Below are 21,853 nucleotides of genomic sequence, written 5' to 3'. Positions count from 1 at the left end.
AGCTCCCTTAGCTACGATCACTTGATCAACCTGCTTAAACAACAGCACGCAATCAGCAAAGCTGAGTACATACAAGCTGCGAAAGAAATTAATAAATACCTAACATGCTACTAATAATCAAGCATAAACATCATTAAATTATAGGCTCAACACCTGACTCAACCATCAAATTTATTAAGACTTCACTAGTTAATATTAACTAACTCATTTATTTACTTCATTGGATTTAGCAATAGACAAGGTTGTCCAACCCATGTCCCATTTGGAACATCAATAAAAGAAAAACCACATGCATCCTTTTGGAACACATCAATAAACATCCAACGACCACGGGCGCGACTCCGTGACCGTAGTTAGTATGAGATCTCACCTAACTCCTAGTTTTAAAAAAAAAATATTTAAAATAGGAGACTCGTAGATCATACGGCCTCGATAAAAGTACACGGCTAATACCCCATGTACCCCAACCCCTGATTGTCATTACTCCAAATGTGCACCAATCCAGAGTTTTATTGCTCATCCATCTTGCACTATACGTGATTTACAGGTTTAGACTTGGTAATGACTCATATGCATTACAATACAAACATTCCAAATACACACGTATCTCATCCTCTCGTGGAAAAATCAAGTCAACCCATTTCTTATAGGTTCTCAAAAGCACAATATGAGACTTTTCACCAGGTAACTTGATCTGATACAGATTGTTGGTCAACGACCCTTTCAGCCTCACAAGCTCTAAACCTTCCTCAATCACCTGCTTGGCCATCTTTTCTCCATATTTCATGCCTTCAGCCACAGGTGTTGCAGCTTTCCCAAATTCATTAGGTTCGTCTACACCAGTCATAGGCCGATAAAGGTAGTACGCCAAGGATGCTGGATCATATACCAACATCACATAACTCGAAGGTTTAAGACCTTCAGTAACAGTAAATAATGAATTTGCTTCAGTCATAGACTCTGCTTTCATATACAGCTGTTTCCCAGATTTTACATATAAAACATAGACAGTGTTCTCCTGCACATAAGATTCCTTGTCCTCCTTGAAAATGAACTGAGGAACTTATCTGGGGGGGTTCGAAGAAAATGGGGAAATCCGTTAACCCTTGAGTTGAAAGTCAATATCTCGAATGAGGGGGCTTTTATCGGCTGAAAAGCTTTAGTAGTCTCGGAAAACGAATAGAACAGATTGTCGGGAGCTAACTTAGATAAGTAAGATAACCCAAATTTTGGAATTAAGGTCCTGTTCTCTTCACCTTAAAAAAATAATATTAAGTAAAAATAATTTCAGTTCAGTAAAAATAAGTTCAGTTCAGTAAAAATAATTTCAGTTCAGTAAAAATAAGTTCAGTTCAGTTCAGTGAAATTCAGTTTTCTTAAAGAAGAATTATAATAGAAAATCAGTAAAAATAATTTCAGTTCAGTAAAATTAAGTTCAGTTGAGTAAAAATAAGTTCAATTCAGTAAAAATAATTTCAGTTCAGCAAAATTAAGGTGAATCAAACAGGGCATAAGACTATGATTTCCTGTACAGTAAACAAAAGAAATTCAGTTGACTTTTACAGTAATGATAATGTGAATGTACAATCAACAGGAAAAAAAAAATAAGGTGAGGGAAAATCTCAAATCATTCAAATGAAAACACCATTATAAAGAATTCTCATCGAATTACCAATAAATTAAATTATCAATATTATATCATAAGTAATATCAAATCAACAATTCAAACAAAACACAGCAAATAACAAACAAAATTCAAGTTAAATTGAAAATCAGCTACAAAAATCAAAATTCAAAGATACAAAATGAAACCAAAAGCAGCAAATAAACAACTGTAACAAAATCATAAACAAGCAAAATTAATTGTATTAGGCGATGATTTAAAACAAGTTCGATTTCCTAGAAAACCCGACAACATGGTCATGTACAATAGGTGTAGCCGGAATTTTACGAGAGAATATAAGTAAAGTGTGAATGCCAATCATACAAATGTGAATAAGCTAAGTAATTGTTAGATGTGACCCAAAATTTCATATGGACCAAGTTTTAAAGAAGCCCAATACAATTCTTCTTGCTTCTAAAGTATGTCAAATATTCTACAATTATGTTGATTATTCTAGAAAAATGGTCAACTTTCTAGAAGCAATATTATCATACAAGCAAATCTAGAGAATTCTTCATACATCTTGAGGCATCCATTTCCACCGACCTTACCAACTATAAACAGTTGGAGTTTGGCTCATATTGAGGCATCCAACCAATATACATTCAACCTCCATACAAATTTACTCACCCACAAAATTACTCATCCATTTACACTAGTCTCCCTAGTTAATCTCCTCCTTGTAATTTATTCCACTATTTCTTTTCTTTTATTTTGAGAGTTTAATGGTAAGAGTTGTATCTCAATACCCTATTACTAGGGTAACTTTGTACTCTCATTTTATTATAGTGGAATTTTTGTTGCTCGTCGTCGTGGGTTTTTTTTACCTCTATTTAGAGGGTTTTTCCCACGTTAAATATCGTGTCTCCTTTTATTGCTTATCTTACATTTTACCTTTAATTTCTCGTTCTATTTTACATTTCCGTTGCGTGCTCATACCCAAACAGTAGTCATAGCAAATTTAATAACCCTAACCCTAAAAAGATAACCCACAAATAAAAAAATAGAAATAGTAAAAAAATCAAAAGATAAACAGTATACCTCTATATTCGCTCGATTATTGCCATTTTTATTGACCCCAGAATCATTCAAAACAGCTATGAAACAGAAATTAATCGATCCAATTATAAAAAGTTCAAGAATCGACGTCCCACATTTTGATTCTGATTGACTTATACATTTAAACAATAAATTATAAAGAATGTTGAATTTGAAGGTAGAAAGTTTTACTTGATACCCTAAAAAGATAACCCACAAACAAAAAAATAGAAATAGTAAAAAATCAAAAGATAAACGGTATACCTCTAAATTCGCTCGATTATTGCCATTTTTATTAACCCCAGAATCATTCAAAACAGTTCTGAAATAGAAATTAATCGATTCGATTAAAAAAAGTTCAAGAATCGACATCCCACGACATTTTGATTCTGATTGACTTATACATTTAAGCAATAAATTTCGAACTAAAATAATCAAGAACAATATCAAAAATCATAAAAAATGTTGAATTTGAAGGTAGAAAGTCTTACTTGATACCCATCGATGAACTTGATCTTCGTTGCGTGAGTAGAACTGTAGAAAAGAGAGAATGATTTAAAAAAAAAAAAAAGAGTAGAATAGAGAGAATTTTTTGTTTTTCTGAAACTAAGAAATGAAATGGGAGGAAAATAGGAAATTGAAAGAAGAAAATACACCGACACGCAAGAGTAATTAAGGGCACCACTGTAATTTTACCATTGACATATTTTATTTTTATTTTTTTTATGGATTATGTATTTATGTGTATACAATTTGGCTGACAATTTGTCTCTCTCAAAAAAAAAAAAAAAAAAAAAAGAAAAAGCTAACTACGCTTGGAGAATTCTGGGTTACTTAGATTAGAGTAATTAATCTGTATTGGGGGATATCATGATTCGAAATCTCCAAAATACGTCGAATTAGTTTACCTTTTTTTTTGCCACACAAGTACATGTTGTACGTACGTGGTTAACCATAGGGATTTATGTTTTATTGATCCGAAAACGCTCGGGGCAATAAGGGTCGATTTTAGATGTTAAATCTATCAAGCCACGAAATCAAGTTCGAACCCTTGGATCAATCCGAAAGCGAAGACCCTCAAAAGATAGGTTGTCTTGCTTTCGCACCAAAATCCTTAACTGTGGTACCTATGGACACTCAATATTTGACCGAACATAGATCCTCGGTTAGCTTGGAACTCCATTGCATCATGCGTAATAATAATCACTTTTGGTTCTTGTAGCCGACCCCCTCTTATGGGATTAAGGCTTTTGATTAATTGATAAAGGGGAAATCTGATCCCAACACCATGTTGGTGTAAGATAGTCCAGCATAAGATAAAAAAAAAAAAATGTCAAGACTTAGGCAAAGATGTCAAATGTTTAAGCTTTGTTTGTAATATAAGACATAAATAAATGTATAATCAAACAATTATCAGTATTACATGTAATTTAAGTCAAGGAATTGTAAGCTATATATGTGAACCTAGATATTATGTGAGCTTAGAAAATTCATATGCTTCAAAGTTTTTAGCTATTAACTGATGGAGTAAAAATGCATAAAGGAACTTGACCCTTACAATTAAGATGGAAGGTAGTCTATAAGTTGGTTAACACTGTAGATTCATCTTTCAAGAAACAAAGAAGAAAATTACTCATATAAAGGTAAATCCTAATACAATTGGAATTGAAATTTTTTTAAAGCATTATGTATGAATCCTGCTCTTAATAATATAAGTCAAGTAAGTTGTTAATTGATGAATCAGAATTCCTTCATCATGGGATAATTATGAACCCTAACTAGGATGCAAAGAAGTCTGACTCTTACCCTATGTTTGGATTAAAGAAAATGGGGGGAAAGAGAGGGAAGAGAAATGGAAGGATGGAGTATCCTTCATTTGGATAACAAATGAGAAATGAAGGGAATTGAAGGGGAGAGAAATGGAGGGATTAATTTGTGAGAAATTGATCTCTCCAACAATGGAGAGATTTAGAAGGAAAACTCATCATTTTCCCCTCCCCTTCCTCTCTCTTCCCTCCCTTCATCACCCTCCCCTTCTTTTCCCTCCCACTTAGTTATCCAAACAAAGCCTTAGATCACCAAGTCTAAGTAGACAAAACTCAAGTATGATGAAGATGAAAAAACACGTCAATGAAAAACTAAGCTAAAAGAAGATGAAGAAGAGCTACTTGCCTTAATAAAGAAGCTAAAAGAAAAATATGAAACTACAAACCCTTAAAAAAACTAGCTAGACATAGCATATATATTGGTTCGTGTTCTAATTTATAAATAAACGAAGATCCAAATAATCCTATTATTGAAAAAAGAAAGGTAATTGGATATAAGACCAAAAATGTGAGTGAACCAGCATATGATAAAGATGATATGATAAAGTTGAAGTAAACATGCAAATGGAAACTTATAATAAAATATCATAAATAGAAGTTGTTTGCATACATTAATAGTAGTTGTTCTACATGTTTTAGAAAAAGATCTTGATTTCCAGAATTCTTATGAAAATATTCTAATAATCCTATGCAGGTTAAAATTGCTAATAATAATGTTATGGTGCATATGCAAGTATTCGAAGAATTACCAATAGAAATTGAAGTCCAATGTGTCATTCCTATTTTATGGGCAACTAATCAACCTTAGCTAGTCATAATATAATAAATAGGAAATAATTTCCAGATATTATACTCCCCATGCACTCAAACAATTGATCAAATTATCTTTACCATTAATGTATGGTCATTTTGTTCCAATATAACAAAAGCTTACAACGTCTTCTGTGTACATGTTCTCAAAGAGCAGAATAATTGCTTCAATGAAAATTCTGTCAAAATTACGAATTTGGTTTACTAGGACAATTCAATTAAATGTACAACTATAGTTAAGGTCAATCCTACTTGTGACTAGTTGGTGGTTGCAAGTGTGTGCGCCTCGTGGGAACGGAATCGATCGGACTTTGTTTTTGATATTACGAACCTCAGGTAGAGGGGGTCATGTGTAAGCAAATTGATGTTCTCTATTTTACTTGGACTAGTGGTAACCAGTAAGGACATAAGGTTATTATCTCTCAATTTTAAGGTTGTGAGATTAAACCCTATTAAAGGCACTTTGAAGTGAGGATTCTCTTATCCTATCCCTCCACTCACAGTGTCTAGCCCGCTAACTCAGGTTATGGAGGACCTATGAGAGGTTTAGGCCCGATAGAATTTTTCTCCTTACATACTAATAAAGTCATGTTCCTTTACTACACTTAGAGTGATAAATTGATTCGTGGTTGTGTAGTGTTTTATTCACGTACTCCATGATTAATTGTAGGCAATAATAATATACTGACAAAATGCCCCCGAGTTGCTATATAGAAAAAACCTCAAGTGATCTTATATAGACAATATAAAGCTTATCAAATATTCTAATTCACTTTCAATAATTTTTATTTTCTTAAACAATAATTTCGAACTCCAAATTCATGAAAATTTCATACCCCTATGAGTCGGAAAATGACGAAATGATAATGGTAGTCTCTTAGTGGCATTTGTCATAGTGTAGAGACACTTGGTAGTCGTTGAATTGGTGTCGGCTAGCATTTGTCAGTCATCCAATAATCTATCATGCCGAAATAAGTAAAACAAAAAGAAGGAAGCAGACGATTTTGTAGATTGTTTCATATAAAAGTTACTACCAATTAACAACATTTTGTCAGATTTTTTTAAAAGCTAACAATTACACTTACTACATGTAAAAAATAGTTTTTCAATATTTATTGTGTCGAGTCACGTCAGAAGTTTTTCAATATACAATAAATCACACTAATATGTATGATTAATATACAAAATGTCACAGATACATTATATATTTGCATGTAAACGTGTCCTCCATGGGTTGGGTGGAAAAGAAAGGCTCGAACCATGTCAAGCCAGCGTGCCTCGTGATCTAGCAGTCATGTCTAGAAATGGACATGAAATAGTCATGTTATGTCGAAGTCGTGTCGATCTTTTCAAAATGAAGCCTATACACAACACAATTGTATCACCTGCAACGCGACAAGTTCAAATTTAATTAAATAAGTGGATTGATTGATGTGTATGGTGGATTAGATTGGTGTGTTGATGGACTGTGTCAGGTAGATTGTGCGAATAAGTCAGGTTTTACAAATCGAAATGGGTTAGGTTGAGAAAACTGGACACTTAACACACCCCCTGTCAAAATTGGGTTGTGTTGGTTGATGCTAGGTCGACAGAGTGGGTCATGCACAACTCGCCCCACAAGCCACCTTTAATTACGTGTATGCCGTATGCTCCTTCTGCTGTGTTTGAACCATTCTTTCAAATTTCTACACTATGAGACGATGGTTGATGTACATTAGCATAGCCAGTTCTAAGACATGGCCCACATCCGTCTGTAATTTCTCGTGACAAGCAACCCCATTGGTATTACCCAACTCGTGAGGAGACTGACCACCTTAACGTAGGTCCCGGATCCGTTAACTGTTGAGGTACGCTGACACTTGAGAAGGAATCAACGCGGTTTACTCACTCTGCTATTCTTTTTTACGCATTTTTCTTCATTGAGATTGGGATTTGGAATTTTATATCATCTGTGAACCCATTATTTCAGGACCCCTGTATCTCTTTTATTCTCTTTTTCCTATCTTTATTATCTATGTTCTTCCCTTCTTCACACCATCACTCCCTACGTTTTCTAATCCTATTTCACTCCTTTAATCCTACAAAAAATTTCATTTTTCTTCTGGGTTTTATTCAATCTTCCAAATTCTTCTACATATTTCATGTAAACTAAATTCTGGGTTTTAATTTAATCTTACAATTTTTTCTATTCAAATATGTAAATTAAAGTCTGGGTCTTGTGAAATTTTATTAAGGCATGTAAATCAATTCCTGGGTTTTATCAGATCAATTTGTGAAGTTGCATGTCAGATCAACTATTGAGATCACTCTTACAATTAATTAAGAAGAAAGCTTAATTAATTGATTTGGTTAATCCACCATTAACAATGGAAGTTCTTCCGGACATTGAGGCCACTCAATATTTGAGGTTCGTATAATTTCTTCTTATAATTTCTTTTGGTTATTTCTGGGTTATTTGATATCTGGGTGTCACTTGATCAGCCTTTATTGCATATATTTCTATTTTTTTGTTTGGATATATTCGTAGTTCATAAGTGATGCATGTTATGTCAAAAGATGAATTAGTGTTAATCATAGATTATCAGATCAAAATCTTTCAAATATTTTGTTAAATTGGTGGTGATATAGTTGTGTTGTTGTACCTAACATTGTGAATTATGATAAACTACTGTAGTGAGTATTGTATGTGATTAGATGCATTGTCCTTTAATTCACATTATAATGTTGGGGCGGTGGTAAGTGGTTATGGACTTATGGTGGGCCCCCAGAATCGGAGTCAGAGGGAACCTGTCAGACTGTCTGTCAGTCACTAATCAATACCAAAATAAGTAAAAGAATATAAAGTGAGGTTGATTATAATGTAGATTGTGTCATAGGACAGTAAAAGCTGCAAAATCAGCAATATTTTGTCAGAAAGTTGCAATTTGCAAAAGGCTTGAATTTGTGTACACTTCATTTAATGCAACTGCACCATCAAATGAGAAATGAAATTATGTCATGGTGACAAATGTGAATTTGCTGCGGCATGTCTTTTAGCACCTTTGTATTGGTCGCGATAATAGTGATCTAGTGAGTGAATTGGACTAAGCCACTCACTTGAGTACATTTTGTTGATTATTTAGTAAATTGAGGGAGTCAGCAAACCTTTTGCTTAAAGCAGCGCACATATACTTTTCACTTATAATTTTGATTATTTGTGGAGTGTTGCGTTATCACCTTTGTTCAAGTACATGTTTCCACTATACTGTGCGTCTACTGTGCTAAAATTATACGAAGTACTTTGTATGTAAGGAAGATTATCTTGTTGTAGCTAAGGTTTTGGAGTAAGTTTATTGGGGATCAATTGTTAAGTTATTGTGTGTTATATTTCTTTGTGTTTACAATTGATGGCCAACTGGTGTCTCTTGACTACAGTTTAATTGCTGCCTTATCTTATGGAGCTACTTCAATGGCTATGGTCTTCCTCAACAAGGCAATCCTTATGGAATACTCGTACTCGATGACTCTCCTCACAGTCCAGGTACGTGATTAAATTTACTCTTTAAACATCTAATTTTTAACCTTAGCATAGCGTTAGTACGTAGCTAATAGTTTGTCTTGTTTTATTTCTTTCAATTTGATTTTTTTGCTTGTTTCATGTCTAGCAATTGGCAACTGCTCTGCTTATTCACATCGGTCGTGTGATGGGATACACAAAAGCCAAGGCTTTGAACATGGATACTGCTAAGAAGCTTCTTTGGGTGTCACTTTTCTACAATGCCAATGTAGCCTTTGCTTTAGCAAGCTTGAAAGGAGTTAATATACCCATGTACATTGCGATCAAACGACTTACACCACTTGCTGTGTTGGTGGCTGGATTCTTTTCAGGGAAGAAAAGACCTTCAAGACAGGTTTGCACTTACCATTCTAGTTCCACGGCAAAGATCTATCAAAATTCTTCTGTGCAAAATGTTGTAACTGAAGATGAGTCATAACATGCATTTTTGTTCCTCAGCACTAATAGAAAGTCTTAACTACTGGGAAAATAAAATAAAAATATTTTACAGAGTAGTGAGTTTTGTAAAAAAGTAAAATTAAAAAATTTGCAATGCGTATCTTTGTACAGAGCACTGCAGTTTGGAAAGAGGAGGCTAGTCCTTAATTTGCCTTCAGTCAATCTAAAATCATGCTCTATTGTGAAACTGCAAATTATAGTGATTAGAGAATAAACTTTGGTTCATGGGTTTTAACTTTTAACTAATGATTCTTCACATCACAAATGGGGAAATATCCTAGATCAGGATGCTGCATTTTTTTCACTGATGTACGTTGCTACTGGTTAGTGGGAGTGAGAAAATGACAGTTGCTTGTTGATGTTTAGGCATACTATTAGAGCTAAAATTGTGCAAAGGTGTCAAGCCCCAAATGTTTCTGTGTTAAGATATGAGTTATTACAAGATATAGTTAGGTATGAAGGACCTTTTTTAGGAAGTTGTGCTCGACTAAGAAACTGTGTCTTTCTGCACATAAGGGCAAGGCTGATTGCATTAGACTGCCAAATCCTCGGTTATATGGATTGTATCCTGCCAAGTTGGGTAACATTGAGTTTAGGCTTTGACCTCGTTTTTAATGGGAGAAAGTTCTCTTTTTGTGTGTGTTGGGGGGGGGGGGGGGGGGGTAACTATATGAACCTCTTGACTCTTGCACCCTGTGATGATTGGTTTTATCATTGGTTTATCATTGGGATGAAAACATAAGTTTTACTTTTTTTGATGTATGCTCTACTCCCCTACATAATCATGTATATTAACAGCTATATGGCGTTTGTTTTCGTTCAGGTGAGTCTTTCAGTGATCTTAACAGCTGTTGGGGTACTTATTGCAGCACTTGGAGATTTTTCCTTTGACCTTTTTGGTTACAGCATGGCATTAACTTCTGTCTTGTTTCAGGTAATAATTTCCTTAATGGCCAATGCTATGTTTAGATGCATACTGTTGTGTGAGTTTCATCATTTTTGTTTGGAGTGTAATAGAATGCTATTTCTGGATGCAGACAATGTACCTAGTCTTAGTTGAGAAGTCTGGTGCAGAAGATGGACTCTCATCAGTGGAGATAATGTTCTATAACAGCTTTTTGTCACTTCCAGTTCTTGTGTTTCTTATTTTAGCGACAAAAGAGTTTCCTGATTCACTATCTTTGTTGTTTGGCAAGGTAAATAATCAATCTCATCCTTGTTTTTGAAGTCATTTTTGTAGCTAATTAAAAGTCAGATTAGTACCATGAAACTTCAATTTGTTTGGATCTGAATGTTCTTTTCAACTTCAAGCAGTCGAGTAGAATGTAAGTAGCACGTAGCAATTATCATTGAGTATTGTGAACTTCTACACCATCAATCATTAATCTGCAAATTACCAGACATGCTTATCGTTTTTGGTGATGGCATATATTAAAAATTTCTTTGCTTCTTGGTGATGGTATCTGTAGAATGCTTTTAATTCATGAGAATGATTATATTAATACATTTTTGTACTGTGAATCAGAGTTCCTCCCTGTCATTTTTGGTGATCCTTGCTGCTTCTCTTATCATGGGCATTGCTCTCAACTTCACCATGTTCCTTTGTACGATAGTCAACTCTGCTTTGACGACCACTATTGTTGGGGTTCTGAAAGGTGTTGGATCAACGGTATGAATCAATTCCCTATGTGATTATGAAATGCAATAGCTATACTTGGTTACCTTTTTTCTGTGGGAGGGGGTGCTTGGTTGCTGCATGATCCAAGGGTAATCTATGCTTATTTGGATGGTTAAAATTCTGTATGCTTATATAACTTCTTTCTCTGCTGCTCAGACCCTTGGATTTGTCTTGTTGGGAGGAGTGGAAATACATGCTCTGAATGTGACTGGATTGATCATCAACACGGTAGGAGGCGTTTGGTATTCTTACGCCAAATACCAGGAGAAGAAAAAGAAGTTACCTAAGACAATTCCTGATGCAGAGGCATACCGAAAATAATAGGATTATAGTTTTTTTTATTTTTTTTATTATTTTTTTTTTTTTTTTTTTTTTTTGCCTTCATTTGATACTATTTTGTTTGGTGATGGCATGCATGATTATTTTCATTCAATTTATACGTCCATGTGAACCTCAGCAATAGAGATATATTTGTTACACATTGCTCCAAAAGAAATATAAGATGTTGAAAGATCAAAAGATAAGGCCTAGCGTGTTTTTAGTTTCTCCGCAAACTAGTGATTTGGAAAAACCTCCATGTATGACTACTTGGACGGCAAAAATAAATTGTGCTGAATTTGAAATATGAACCTGATTTATGTTTAAATTGTACTTGTATAAAAGTATTTCGTATAATTTAGGACTTGTGAAAGACAGGACAACATAATGCTTTTATGCTTATGAATTAAGATGGTCTTAACTTTACAAAAAGCCAATATATTTATTCCAACAAAGAATCAAAACATGTAAGAAAAATAAGACGAGAAATTGGACTGCAAATTTTAGAACTTTTGTTAATGTGTAATTCAGTATTCAATTGCACAAAACGTCATCTTCTGTGTACATGTTGTCAATGAGCAGAATGATTGCTTCAATGAAAATTCTGTCAAAATTACGAATTTGGTTTACTAGGACAATACATGTAAATGTACAGCTATAGTCAAGTAACATATCACCCAAAAAAGGAGGGGTAAAAGTAAAGTTCATCTACATATTTCTGGTTTTGGACAGCAAGGACTAAGGAGCAATGATTGCATGACCTATATTACATCTGATTGCTGGTATTCAGGGCTCAGAAAAGAAGTCAGGATCTTGAGGCTTCATCATCTTAGGTAGATCAATATCCCTGTTTCTTTGTGCGCCTTTTCGTGCATTGCCTGCAAATCTCTTTGCCAAAAGAGTGACTCCAAGCTGTTGTATAGCCTGAGATGGCGTTGCTGTTTCACCACTATTGTCATCAGGAGCTTGTTCTTGGCTTTCAAACTCAACATTATCATATTGGGAAAATGAACTCGATGCAGTTAAAGAACCTGAGAATGACTCCCTTGAGCTTAAGCTTTGAGCTAGCTTTCTCTTCTTAAACCGTCTCCAAGCAGCTTGAATAAAGCAGGCTCCCCATGTTCGCCAGTGATGAGAATAGTAACGGAAAGTGTGCTGTAGCTTTTTACTATGCAGACGCCTAAACTGGTTTGCCACGAATTTGAGGTCTTCTGCTTGCAATGAAAAAGCTTCTACTTCCTCTAGTGCTTTAACAGTTCTAGTGGAAGACGGAAAATTAGAAGCATTTGGAAGTAAGGCCCAAGCAAGAAGCTCTTCACCACAGAAGTCCCCTGGTCTTAATAAGATGGAATTGAAAAACCCTGAACGCCCTCCATTTGTAGTTGAGCTGTCTAGTTCCCCTCTTATAATAAAGAGCATTTCTGTAACAGGATCACCCTCGCGAACAATGAAAGTGCCTGCTGTATTTAGAGAAGATCTCAGTCTCTCACATATAGCATCCAGTAGTTGATGATCCATTGAAGCAAAAAAAGGGACCTGAAAAGCAGGGAAATGCTTTTTTAGTACATGACTAGTTTTGGATTTTGAAACAGTAGCTTCCAGTATGAATGTTAAAGGGTCAATTCTAAGCTATAATGTCCCTGCATTGGCTTGCAGGTTCAAACAGAATTTTTCACTAATCTATAAATGATCCGAAATACATAAGTTTTGGAAAATTATGTTGCACAGATAATTGAGAAGTAACAGAAACTTACTCGTCGAACAAGATCCAAGCACAGATGGCTTTGGATATCACGTCGTAGATCTATTGGCAAGGAAGTCAGAATTGCTTCTTCATTGACCCCTCGGGTTGCCATCCACTTGTACTGAACAAACCGCCTCACTCTAACTCGCAGGTGCTGAGGGAGCTGTCGATGTTTCATCCACTCCTCAGTGTCACGCCTCTTAAGCCTCCATTCCTCAAGCCTCAAGGTGATGGATTGCAGATAAGTCTACATATTAAAATTGCAGTTTCCCAAGCATATATCAGAGTAATTCCATGTTATTCACTAAAAGGAGTTGATGGATAAATTAAGGGTAAGAAAAGAAATGCTTAAAAACCAGTAACTGTATGAAATTGATCTTGATTTATTTCTACAACATTTTTAAGCATCAAATTCTCTACTGTAAACGAGAAGCACTTAATAGTCATTTCCCATGCCCAAGGCTGTGAATTCCCCTACAGTGTTCCATGCAACAATTGCAAGGGGACATGCCTACAATGCAAGGAAGATAGCTTCTTATATGACTGGTAAACCAAGGTTCCTTACCTGCATGTTACCGATTAAGAGAGAAAACAGAACCAGACCAACAATGGAAATAAATATGCAAAATGTGGTTTCCCAGGCAAATGTGCTTGATTCCAAATTCTGGCCATATGAACTGCAAAACATAGATATTACATATCCATGTTAAAAAAAGCTGCACTCTTACATTCAAGGAAACTAAAACCTTAACATGAATGAAGCAATTTAGTTACCTCAACTGTTGTAAGCCCCACCATAAACAATAGAAATACTTGTCCATGAAATTATCAGAGACAACATCTTTTAGCATTGCATTAATGAATATCCCATATTCAAAAGTGCTATTCGTGTTGTTAGGATCACACAGAGAAAACACTTGTGTGCTATTTGCCCAAACAATACGATCTCTATCATCTTTAGTACTGCAATCCAAGTATTTGAGACGGCATTCAGCAGGAGATTTTTCATGTCTACAGGCTGATTTCCAACATGCTGAATACCTTTCTACAGACACAAGATACCAAGCTGCCCCAAGGATCTACAGGAAAGAAACCAACCATTTCAAAACTATCACCATAAGCATTTCTTTAAGATTTGAGACTATAACTTGTCTTTCGCTTAAAGGGATCAGTTTCTTACATGACTAGCCAACATGTAGAACATCAGATTATAAGCAGCTCCAGCCCAAGCTGTTTTGGTGACATCACCAGCAGACTTGATAATCTCAGCACTCAGTGGAAAAATCAGATAAAATCGCGGGATATATTGGATGAAAACAATCAATTGTAGCGCATTATAGGTGCTTCTTGATTTAGAGAGCTTAATTGCTGGTATAACAAACCATATCACAATCTGCAGGAAAAAAAAAAAAAATATATATATATATATATATATATATATATATACAGTTTTCCTCAAACAAGCTCTTACATTAAGATATCTAAAAACTCGCATAATTTCACACAAAGCCTCTTACCATTCCACCATCCTTTCAGCATTAACTAGACAGGCAAAAAATCGAACTAATAAAAGAAACAATACCTGTGGAAGAGGCAATGCTGCAATGAGATCGATGAAGAAACCTGATCTGATATACCTCCTTGAAATTTCCTTTCTATCTCTTACAAGTTCCCCTCTTCCAAAGACCCGAGAGCTAGGTGCTACAAAAGCTGTGCGGAACCTCACAACCACATGTAACATGTATAGAATGTCGGCGACAGTACGAACAAAGGTGACAACAGCACCCAAGGGCACATTCCTTGACATACAGAAAGAACCATTGGGTTTATCTACTTCGGGAAGGTAAAAGAACAAGGGATCAACAAAGAGTGCCACAAGACACGCAACCAGGAAAATACGGTTCCATATTAAGACCACCTCACTTGAGGGATCCAAAGTCCTGTTCCACCATGATTCATCTTGTTTCCAAGGTCCATCACCGCCATTTCTCGAAAAAGCTCTGAATGTAGGCAGCTTGAAAGCTCCCCCTATTCTGTTAATGCCACTCCCTATTCTGTTAATGCTTCCAAACCCGACACGACTGCTAAGTAAAGGAGTAGTCTGTATGTATGTTGATGAAGCTGCTGTATTTGATGATTTTTCTGATCTGAATGAGTCATTTCTTCCCCATGAAGAATAACTATTGTTGAAACTCTGCTTTCCATTTTCATAAAAACTGCCAAAAACATGAAATCAATCTATAAGGTAACTGGCACAGATTAAACTACATTGATTTGACATAAATTAGATAGAAGCATTAATTGATTACCTTACTTGCTTATGCCTTTTGGAATCCATGCTTATAACTTGAGATGATTATATGAGTCAAATTCATGGAAACTCAAACAGGATTAAATCAAAATTAACTTCTTCTTGTAAGAAATTCTTGTAGAAAAGGCCAAACAAAAAAAAAAAAAAAAAAAAAAAAAGGGATGAAATGAAACAAGATTAGGAGTATTTGTTTTTGATTTGAGATTTTGCATCAGTTGACTTTCCTCAACAAAACAAAAAAACACCAAAGTTTTTCCAAGGAACAATGGTATGAGTTTATGACTACAATCAGCTTAAGGGAAAGCTGGCAGCTAAGTCAGAAGAATAATTAAAATTTTAATTAAAAAAAAAACACATTCACACACACGAAACAAAGAAGAGACTGAGTACAGCTCAGATGGCTGTTACCTGTTCTTTGTCAGTTGTTGAAAGAAAGGTGGGGAACTACTGGTTGAAGACGTGAACACCAATAATAGTATTATTATTCATCCGTGATTAATTACTCGTAGTTGCATCATTTGTTAGGCCTGGTTTGATTCACCTTAATTTTGCTGAACTGAACTTATTTTTACTGAACTGAACTTAATTTTACTGAACTGAAATTATTTTTACTGATTTTCTATTATAATTCTTTTTTAAGAAAACTGAATTTTACTGAAATGGACTTATTTTTACTGAACTGAAATTATTTACCGAACTAAAATTATTTTTACTTAATAACATTTTTTTAAGGTGAAGAGAACAAGGCCTTACTCTACGGTCTTCAATGTGCTACTCTACTAAAAAATTGTACTCCGTAATAACCTTTGATGTATACTGGTAAAATAAATTTAAAATACTCCGTATTTTAATACTGCCGATATTTTTAAAATTTGATGAGTTAGTAATTGACTATTTCAATACAAAAATTAAAAATATTAATTACTAGTCTATAATATTATGATAATGAACGTGAGGACTAGGTAAGGCGTGGTCCAGATGGATGGATTCTACTTTAGACACTAAAGAGAAATCTGAGAGCATAATAGTATTGTGTTATTTGGTTTTGAGTACCCAGCTAGCACATGTGCCATAAGGGTTGATTACGCAAATCAAGCTTGTAAAATTTATATTATGCTTATATAGGTGAATCAGATCCCGAACTTAATTGTGACTTTATAAATAAAATATAGTCAATAAATTATACTTAGTCAGACTAACAAGATGTACACGGCTTCTTTTATTCAATATTTGTGATAAGGATTAATGATGATTGGTACTTGAACTAGGGTCACAACAAACAAAAGCTTCAAAAGAATTAATGAAGTGATTGAATGTGTCCAACGAGATAAGGCAGTAAATATACAATACATTATACACATGAATTCCCTAAATATCTAATTTCAGAGTACGATGATTTGATAAATAAATATATCACTTGACATTATTGGAATTCAATGTAATCACGTGCTCATAATACCAACACAGCTCATTGTATTGGGTTTCTCATGTATAATAAACCATTTTAAGTTCTACATTCGATATTAAAATTATTGTTTTAATTCGTCAAAAAAATAAATAAATAAATAAAAAGATGTGTTTTAATATAGAACTCATACTTCATCTTAAGTTTAATAATCACAAATACTATTATAAGATGTGTTTAAAATATGAAAGATGTAATATCTCTACAGTAACGGTTTATACTTGTAACTATTATTTCTATCATGTCATTAAAATTTAGTCTAGTGAGAAAAAGAGGACAGCACTTGTAGAGGCTTTAGTAGTATTTGAAGATATGTCCCAAAAAGGTTATTTTAAAAAAAATAATAATAAATAAAAATAAAAATTTGTAGTAACCACATCCAGCACTTGTTCATTAGAATACCCTTACAACTCACCAAGTTAATATAACGATGACCCACCGCTGAACACACACACCTACATGGCAATCATGAGTTCATGACATATCAAATTTTTTTTTTTTTCTTTTTCTTTTAAAGGATGGGTATATTCACATTCTTTAAATGAAAAGATCGAGTAATGTAAGACTTAGAAAAATAGAATATATAATGGAATAATTATACTATGTAATAATCCAAAGATGTAACGGAAACCAGATTACAAATCGTAATTGGCAACAAGTACACGTATTGAACAAACTAAGCCGCCAGTTGCCTCAATCCAGAAGAAGACATTTGATGTCATGCTCAAACCAGCTTGTCAAAGTATCATAACATAGAGCACGAATTGTGAAACACCTAATATGGTAATCGAGCATTCAGCCAAGATAGGACTAGGACCACCAAAAGCAGAGCTTTCAGCAAGACATTACAACCAACAGGACATTTGCTGCTTATAAAAGTTCCCCAAAAATCAGATTTCAACTTATGGAGAGCACAAGATATAACCTAAACAGTCTCAGCCTCGCATGATACAGGGCATTTCCCTACCCTTCACAATACCAAAATGTCTATCTGTACTACTCACACGAACAATAGAGATCCCTTTTCACATATTTTGGATCACAATAATAAAAGCAGCTTCTGGGTCAAAAGCACCATTGCCAAAAATTAAAAAAAAAAAAATTTAAAAATTAAAAAACTAATAACAAAAGAGTACAGCAGCAATTGTCTTTGATTGCCATGTATAACACATACAACAATTAAGCTGCTGGGAATTATGTATAATGATTATTTAACACCACCCAAGACGCGAACCACATCCAAAATACACTAAAACATAAAACCTAATGGACACTGCACATACCCCCTTAGCATCTCATGAGGAACTAATGGTAAACCATCAACATTGCTAACCATTTCAAACACTATGATCATCAAATCGTGAATAATTGTTCCCAGAATATCAATTAAAAGCATGTCCAAATAAAATCTGAGATATACAACTGAAATTTAGTTAATAGCTACATTTTGGAGTTTTTTCCAACAATTAGATAGGAAAACAAAACCAAAATGCAACAAGAGTTCTTTCAAAACAAAACCACTAACCAGCTCCAGGTGAAGTCCATCAACAACATAATTTCTGACCCAAGCATACCCTTAAACTAGCCACCAACGCCATGGCACCAAACTAAAACAATAGAAAAGGTCCAGGAAAATCACTAAACTCTGTAGGAAATTCATGCCTCAAATCTTTGAAAAAATAGTTATTGTTCACTAATTCTTGCAGTCACCTCTTTTCATAGCACAATATCGATATTGTGCACACTATGGGAGGCAGTACACTTTTGTGAAGTGGAAAAAGAGACTCACATTCAACAACTACAGCAACCCCCCCACCCCCCCCAACAACCTCTCTATACCCAACCCAAGCATAGGGAAAAAAACTGAAGCAATGAGCCTACGAAGCAACAGAACCCCCAAAGTTGCCACTTGCTCCACAACTTGGTCGTCGTACTTTAAATAACCTACTCATGGAAACCCAATTAATAAGGACAACTGAAACAATTAGGTCCTGAAAAACCTCAACTTCTTATATGCTTGTACCTGCCAGAAGAGTAACAAGCAGCTTGTCTATCCAGGCAAAAACAAAAAAAAGTTGTAATAATGTATGAGGGAGATGCATCATGCTGGTGAGATTCAATCAAGTAAGCTTTGACGAAGGCAGCTGGGATCCACAACTAATCAAAATTGAAGATCCTAGGGAAGACAGCAAGGCACAAAACCAGGGGGAGGGAGATGCATCATGCTGCCGAGATTCAATTAAGCAGGCTTTTCCAAGTGATGAAGCCAGCCGGGATCCACAATAATTCAAAATTGAAGATCCTGGGGAAGGCAGCGAGCAACAAAACCACAGGGAAGTGTAGAAGCAGAAAACCAATGATGCAGAAGCAGAAAACCAATGACGCAGAAGCAGAAGAGGCACACTACCAATGTAGCAGAACCATGAAGACAACCTCGACACAAGAAAACAGTACAAAACTTAGCCAATTTTGCAATGTACTAGCAAATTGTTAACACTAACAAGCACCAATTCATTGAGTTTGAAACAGATTGCCTCTATACGCAACATAAAAAATACTAATCAACACAGTAAGATAAGAACTTAACCAAATCCAAGATTTGTGGTTGCAGGCAGCACCCAGCTTTAAACAGAGTTGAATGATGTCCAAGCATACTAAAGACTTAATATCAGTATTTTCATAGTAAACTACCCCAATCAGCTCCTGCTCCGACGTCGCTCCCTGACACCATTTCTGCATGAAAGATACAAGGTTTAAGTAGACATAAATTTCGCCTTAATCTTTTATATTGAGTGAAATGTGCACAACTTCGCTCTTAAACATGATCCACCAAAACCAATATGACATTCCACAACACATCACAGGCTAAGACAACAAGGGTTAACCTAAAACGTATACACAATCTGTTCCTTAATAACAGGGTATAAAGGTTAAAAAAAAAAAAAAAAGGTATGTCCAATAATATTTAAAACATTGCACGACAGAATGAGATAGGTGAAAGGTCTGAATTCTAAAGACAAAAAAGTAGCAGTTAGCCAGCATATAAAGCAGAAAGAAGACAACTCTTCGAAACAAGTAAATTTTATACCCATTTGCGTAAGGCAGTTCTTCACGAGCACGATATGGAGGTGACCTGCTGTAGCTTCTTCCACGGGGTGAGGGGCTACGACGGCGTGGAGGTGGAGACCTACCACGTGGACTGTAGCTCCTGCGGGGAAAAAAAAAAAGTACAATTTGTAACCGGCAATTATATGTCAATCTAATAAAGTGCTGATCCCCATCCCAAAAATAAAGACATAATTAAATAAATATCATTGCAGAAGATGGAGGGCAGCTTAGACATTGATACTGGTAAATTTGATGACCATACCTTCTGCCATAACTTGGGCTCCTCCTGTATCTTGGACTGCGGCTGCGTCGCCTCCCCCCTCCTCCACCACCAACACGTAAACGACATTCACGAGCAAAGTGACCAGGCTCACCACACTCATAGCACTTCAAATCAGATCCACCTCTTCCTCCGCCTCTCCCACCACCACGACCTCCACCCCCACCTCTAGAATTATGAGAAAGCTCAACTCTCCAGCCATTTTTACCTGGGGAAAGAGGGAGGAAAAAGAGCACGATAAGAAAAGAAGAGAATATGCTATAGTAATAGCGACTAAATCACTAAGCTAAATTAATTTAACTACAACATTTAAAACAAAACGTAGAATGAAAACTGTCCGCAGAGTATAAACCAATGCCCCAGTGCTCAATACAAAGACACCAGACAATTTCATTCAGAAAAGGTTAACATTTACTTCATCAACAAGCTAAAAGGCCTCCACAAGGATTTACATAAAGATTCATACACACACCACTAGCTTTGCTTTGCTATGGTACTGTACAGATGACAATACTGATTCTAATGACAAAATAAATCATAATTAAATATATGAAATTCAACCTTGAGAAAATAACTTCCAAGAGATGGGCAATGGAAAAAGGCTATCTTCCAATAAATATCACTTATATGTTTATACTTTATTGGACCCTTAACACTTAACAGTCAAATGATCAATACTGTATAACACTTAAATCTGTTGATTCTTTCTAGAGAGGGTAAAAAGTCACTGTCTTTTAAATTTCTCTGGCATATTCCATCTCATAATTGCTGCAAAGAAATTGGGTATACAATTACAACAAATCATGACACACATCTATTGAAGCAATGAAGGACATAGGACGGCAACACGAAAGAAGGCTAACAAGAAAGATCAACAACACCATACTCGAGTGCACGGAAAAACCATACATTAAACAAAAAAATCATAGACTCTTTATAAAAATGAAAAGAAAATACCATCCAGAGAATGAATGGCATCTTTGGCGTCCCTGGTATCATCGAAATCAATGAAAGCATAGCCTGGAGGTCTCCGAGCAACCCAAACACTGCAAATCAACCCAATTTTCAAGAAATTAGGAAACAACTAGCTGATATTACTCAAAGAAATCCGAATAAAAAGCTGAATCGTTACTAAAGATCCAATTTAAGAAGGCTGACCTTCGAATAACTCCGAAAACGCGAAACTCGTCTTCGAGTTCTCGCTCAGTGACCCGTGGATCCAAGTTTCCAACATATACACGCGACATTGTGCAGAATTAAACACCTAACAGCAACATGTTAGACAAAGTCAGATCAATTGAATAGCAAAGATTAAGAATTCAGCAAAATTAAGAGAAAACGATGAATTAGGGTTTGAGAAAACGATGAAGAAAACCTTGGAATTGGATCTGGCGGAAAGATGAAATTCAACAAACAAATTCAACGAAAATGAAGCAAAGGAGAGAGAGAGAGAGAGGGGTACCTGAATGAAGAGAGATTCTGAGGCGAAAGCAAAGGGTCCTTGTGTTCTTTTCTCCGAAGGAAATTTGAAACCCAGAAGAGAAAGAAACCTACAGTTTTTAGGGTTTTAGTATTCGAGGATTCTATCTACTAGTATTTTCAGTCCAAGTCCTTTTGC

The 21,853-nt window shown here is 35.2% G+C and overlaps 3 protein-coding genes across 6 annotated transcripts; 1 reads left to right on the top strand and 2 right to left on the bottom strand.

The window, feature by feature from the left end:
* The first annotated feature begins 7,262 nt into the window (after positions 1-7,262).
* LOC145585980 (UDP-galactose/UDP-glucose transporter 7-like) lies at positions 7,263-11,561 on the top strand. Of its 3 annotated transcripts, none has more exons than XM_081642671.1 (7): positions 7,263-7,744; positions 8,752-8,857; positions 8,982-9,227; positions 10,155-10,265; positions 10,369-10,527; positions 10,857-11,000; positions 11,166-11,561. In XM_081642671.1, exons 1-7 carry the CDS (start codon positions 7,704-7,706, stop codon positions 11,328-11,330), a joined length of 972 nt encoding a protein of 323 aa, XP_081498797.1. In that variant the 5' UTR covers positions 7,263-7,703; the 3' UTR covers positions 11,331-11,561. The 3 variants fall into 3 exon arrangements, with proteins under 3 accessions (XP_081498797.1, XP_081498796.1, XP_081498798.1); XM_081642670.1 differs by lacking the exon at positions 7,263-7,744 and adding an exon at positions 8,316-8,406; XM_081642672.1 differs by lacking the exon at positions 7,263-7,744 and adding an exon at positions 8,330-8,660.
* Positions 11,562-11,914: 353 nt separating this feature from the next.
* Positions 11,915-15,835, bottom strand: LOC145585979 (putative cyclic nucleotide-gated ion channel 14). The gene is made up of 7 exons (XM_081642669.1): positions 15,381-15,835; positions 14,654-15,287; positions 14,252-14,464; positions 13,846-14,150; positions 13,637-13,748; positions 13,082-13,318; positions 11,915-12,863 (listed from the first exon to the last, which is right to left on the bottom strand). Exons 1-7 carry the CDS (start codon positions 15,407-15,409, stop codon positions 12,114-12,116), a joined length of 2,280 nt encoding a protein of 759 aa, XP_081498795.1. The 5' UTR covers positions 15,410-15,835; the 3' UTR covers positions 11,915-12,113.
* Positions 15,836-18,205: 2,370 nt separating this feature from the next.
* Positions 18,206-21,853, bottom strand: LOC145585978 (serine/arginine-rich splicing factor RSZ22A-like). Of its 2 annotated transcripts, XR_014100769.1 has the most exons (7): positions 21,698-21,853; positions 21,394-21,499; positions 21,193-21,281; positions 20,218-20,443; positions 19,936-20,055; positions 18,871-19,580; positions 18,206-18,791 (listed from the first exon to the last, which is right to left on the bottom strand). XR_014100769.1 is itself a non-coding variant. In XM_081642668.1 (6 exons), the coding sequence occupies exons 2-6, from the start codon at positions 21,480-21,482 to the stop codon at positions 19,544-19,546; spliced, it is 561 nt and encodes a 186-aa protein (XP_081498794.1). In that variant the 5' UTR covers positions 21,483-21,499; positions 21,698-21,853; the 3' UTR covers positions 18,206-19,543. The 2 variants fall into 2 exon arrangements, 1 of the variants encoding a protein (XP_081498794.1); XM_081642668.1 differs by having other exon boundaries at positions 18,206-19,580.

Source organism: Chenopodium album, chromosome 16 (assembly GCF_948465745.1).
Source record: "Chenopodium album chromosome 16, dcCheAlbu1.1, whole genome shotgun sequence".
NCBI classification, from domain to species: domain Eukaryota; kingdom Viridiplantae; phylum Streptophyta; class Magnoliopsida; order Caryophyllales; family Amaranthaceae; genus Chenopodium; species Chenopodium album.
Note: the sequence above shows the minus strand (reverse complement) of the source record. Positions and strands in the feature narration are given on the sequence as shown.

Excerpts from the sequence above, each read along its gene's own strand:
- LOC145585980 (XM_081642670.1), top strand. The coding sequence starts at position 8,363 with ATGTCTTTTAGCACCTTTGTATTGGTCGCGATAATAGTGATCTA. Across the intron at positions 9,228-10,154 it reads AGAAAAGACCTTCAAGACAG|GTGAGTCTTTCAGTGATCTT; the intron begins GTTTGCACTTAC and ends GTTTTCGTTCAG. Across the intron at positions 10,266-10,368 it reads TAACTTCTGTCTTGTTTCAG|ACAATGTACCTAGTCTTAGT; the intron begins GTAATAATTTCC and ends TTCTGGATGCAG.
- LOC145585979 (XM_081642669.1), bottom strand. The coding sequence starts at position 15,409 with ATGGATTCCAAAAGGCATAAGCAAGTAAG. Across the intron at positions 15,288-15,380 it reads AAAAGGCATAAGCAAGTAAG|TTTTTATGAAAATGGAAAGC; the intron begins GTAATCAATTAA and ends TGTTTTTGGCAG. Across the intron at positions 13,319-13,636 it reads TCTTAATCGGTAACATGCAG|ACTTATCTGCAATCCATCAC; the intron begins GTAAGGAACCTT and ends TTTAATATGTAG.
- LOC145585978 (XM_081642668.1), bottom strand. The coding sequence starts at position 21,482 with ATGTCGCGTGTATATGTTGGAAACTTGGATCCACGGGTCACTGAGCGA. Across the intron at positions 20,444-21,192 it reads TGCCATTCATTCTCTGGATG|GTAAAAATGGCTGGAGAGTT; the intron begins GTATTTTCTTTT and ends CTCTTTCCCCAG. Across the intron at positions 20,056-20,217 it reads AGCCCAAGTTATGGCAGAAG|GAGCTACAGTCCACGTGGTA; the intron begins GTATGGTCATCA and ends TTTTCCCCGCAG.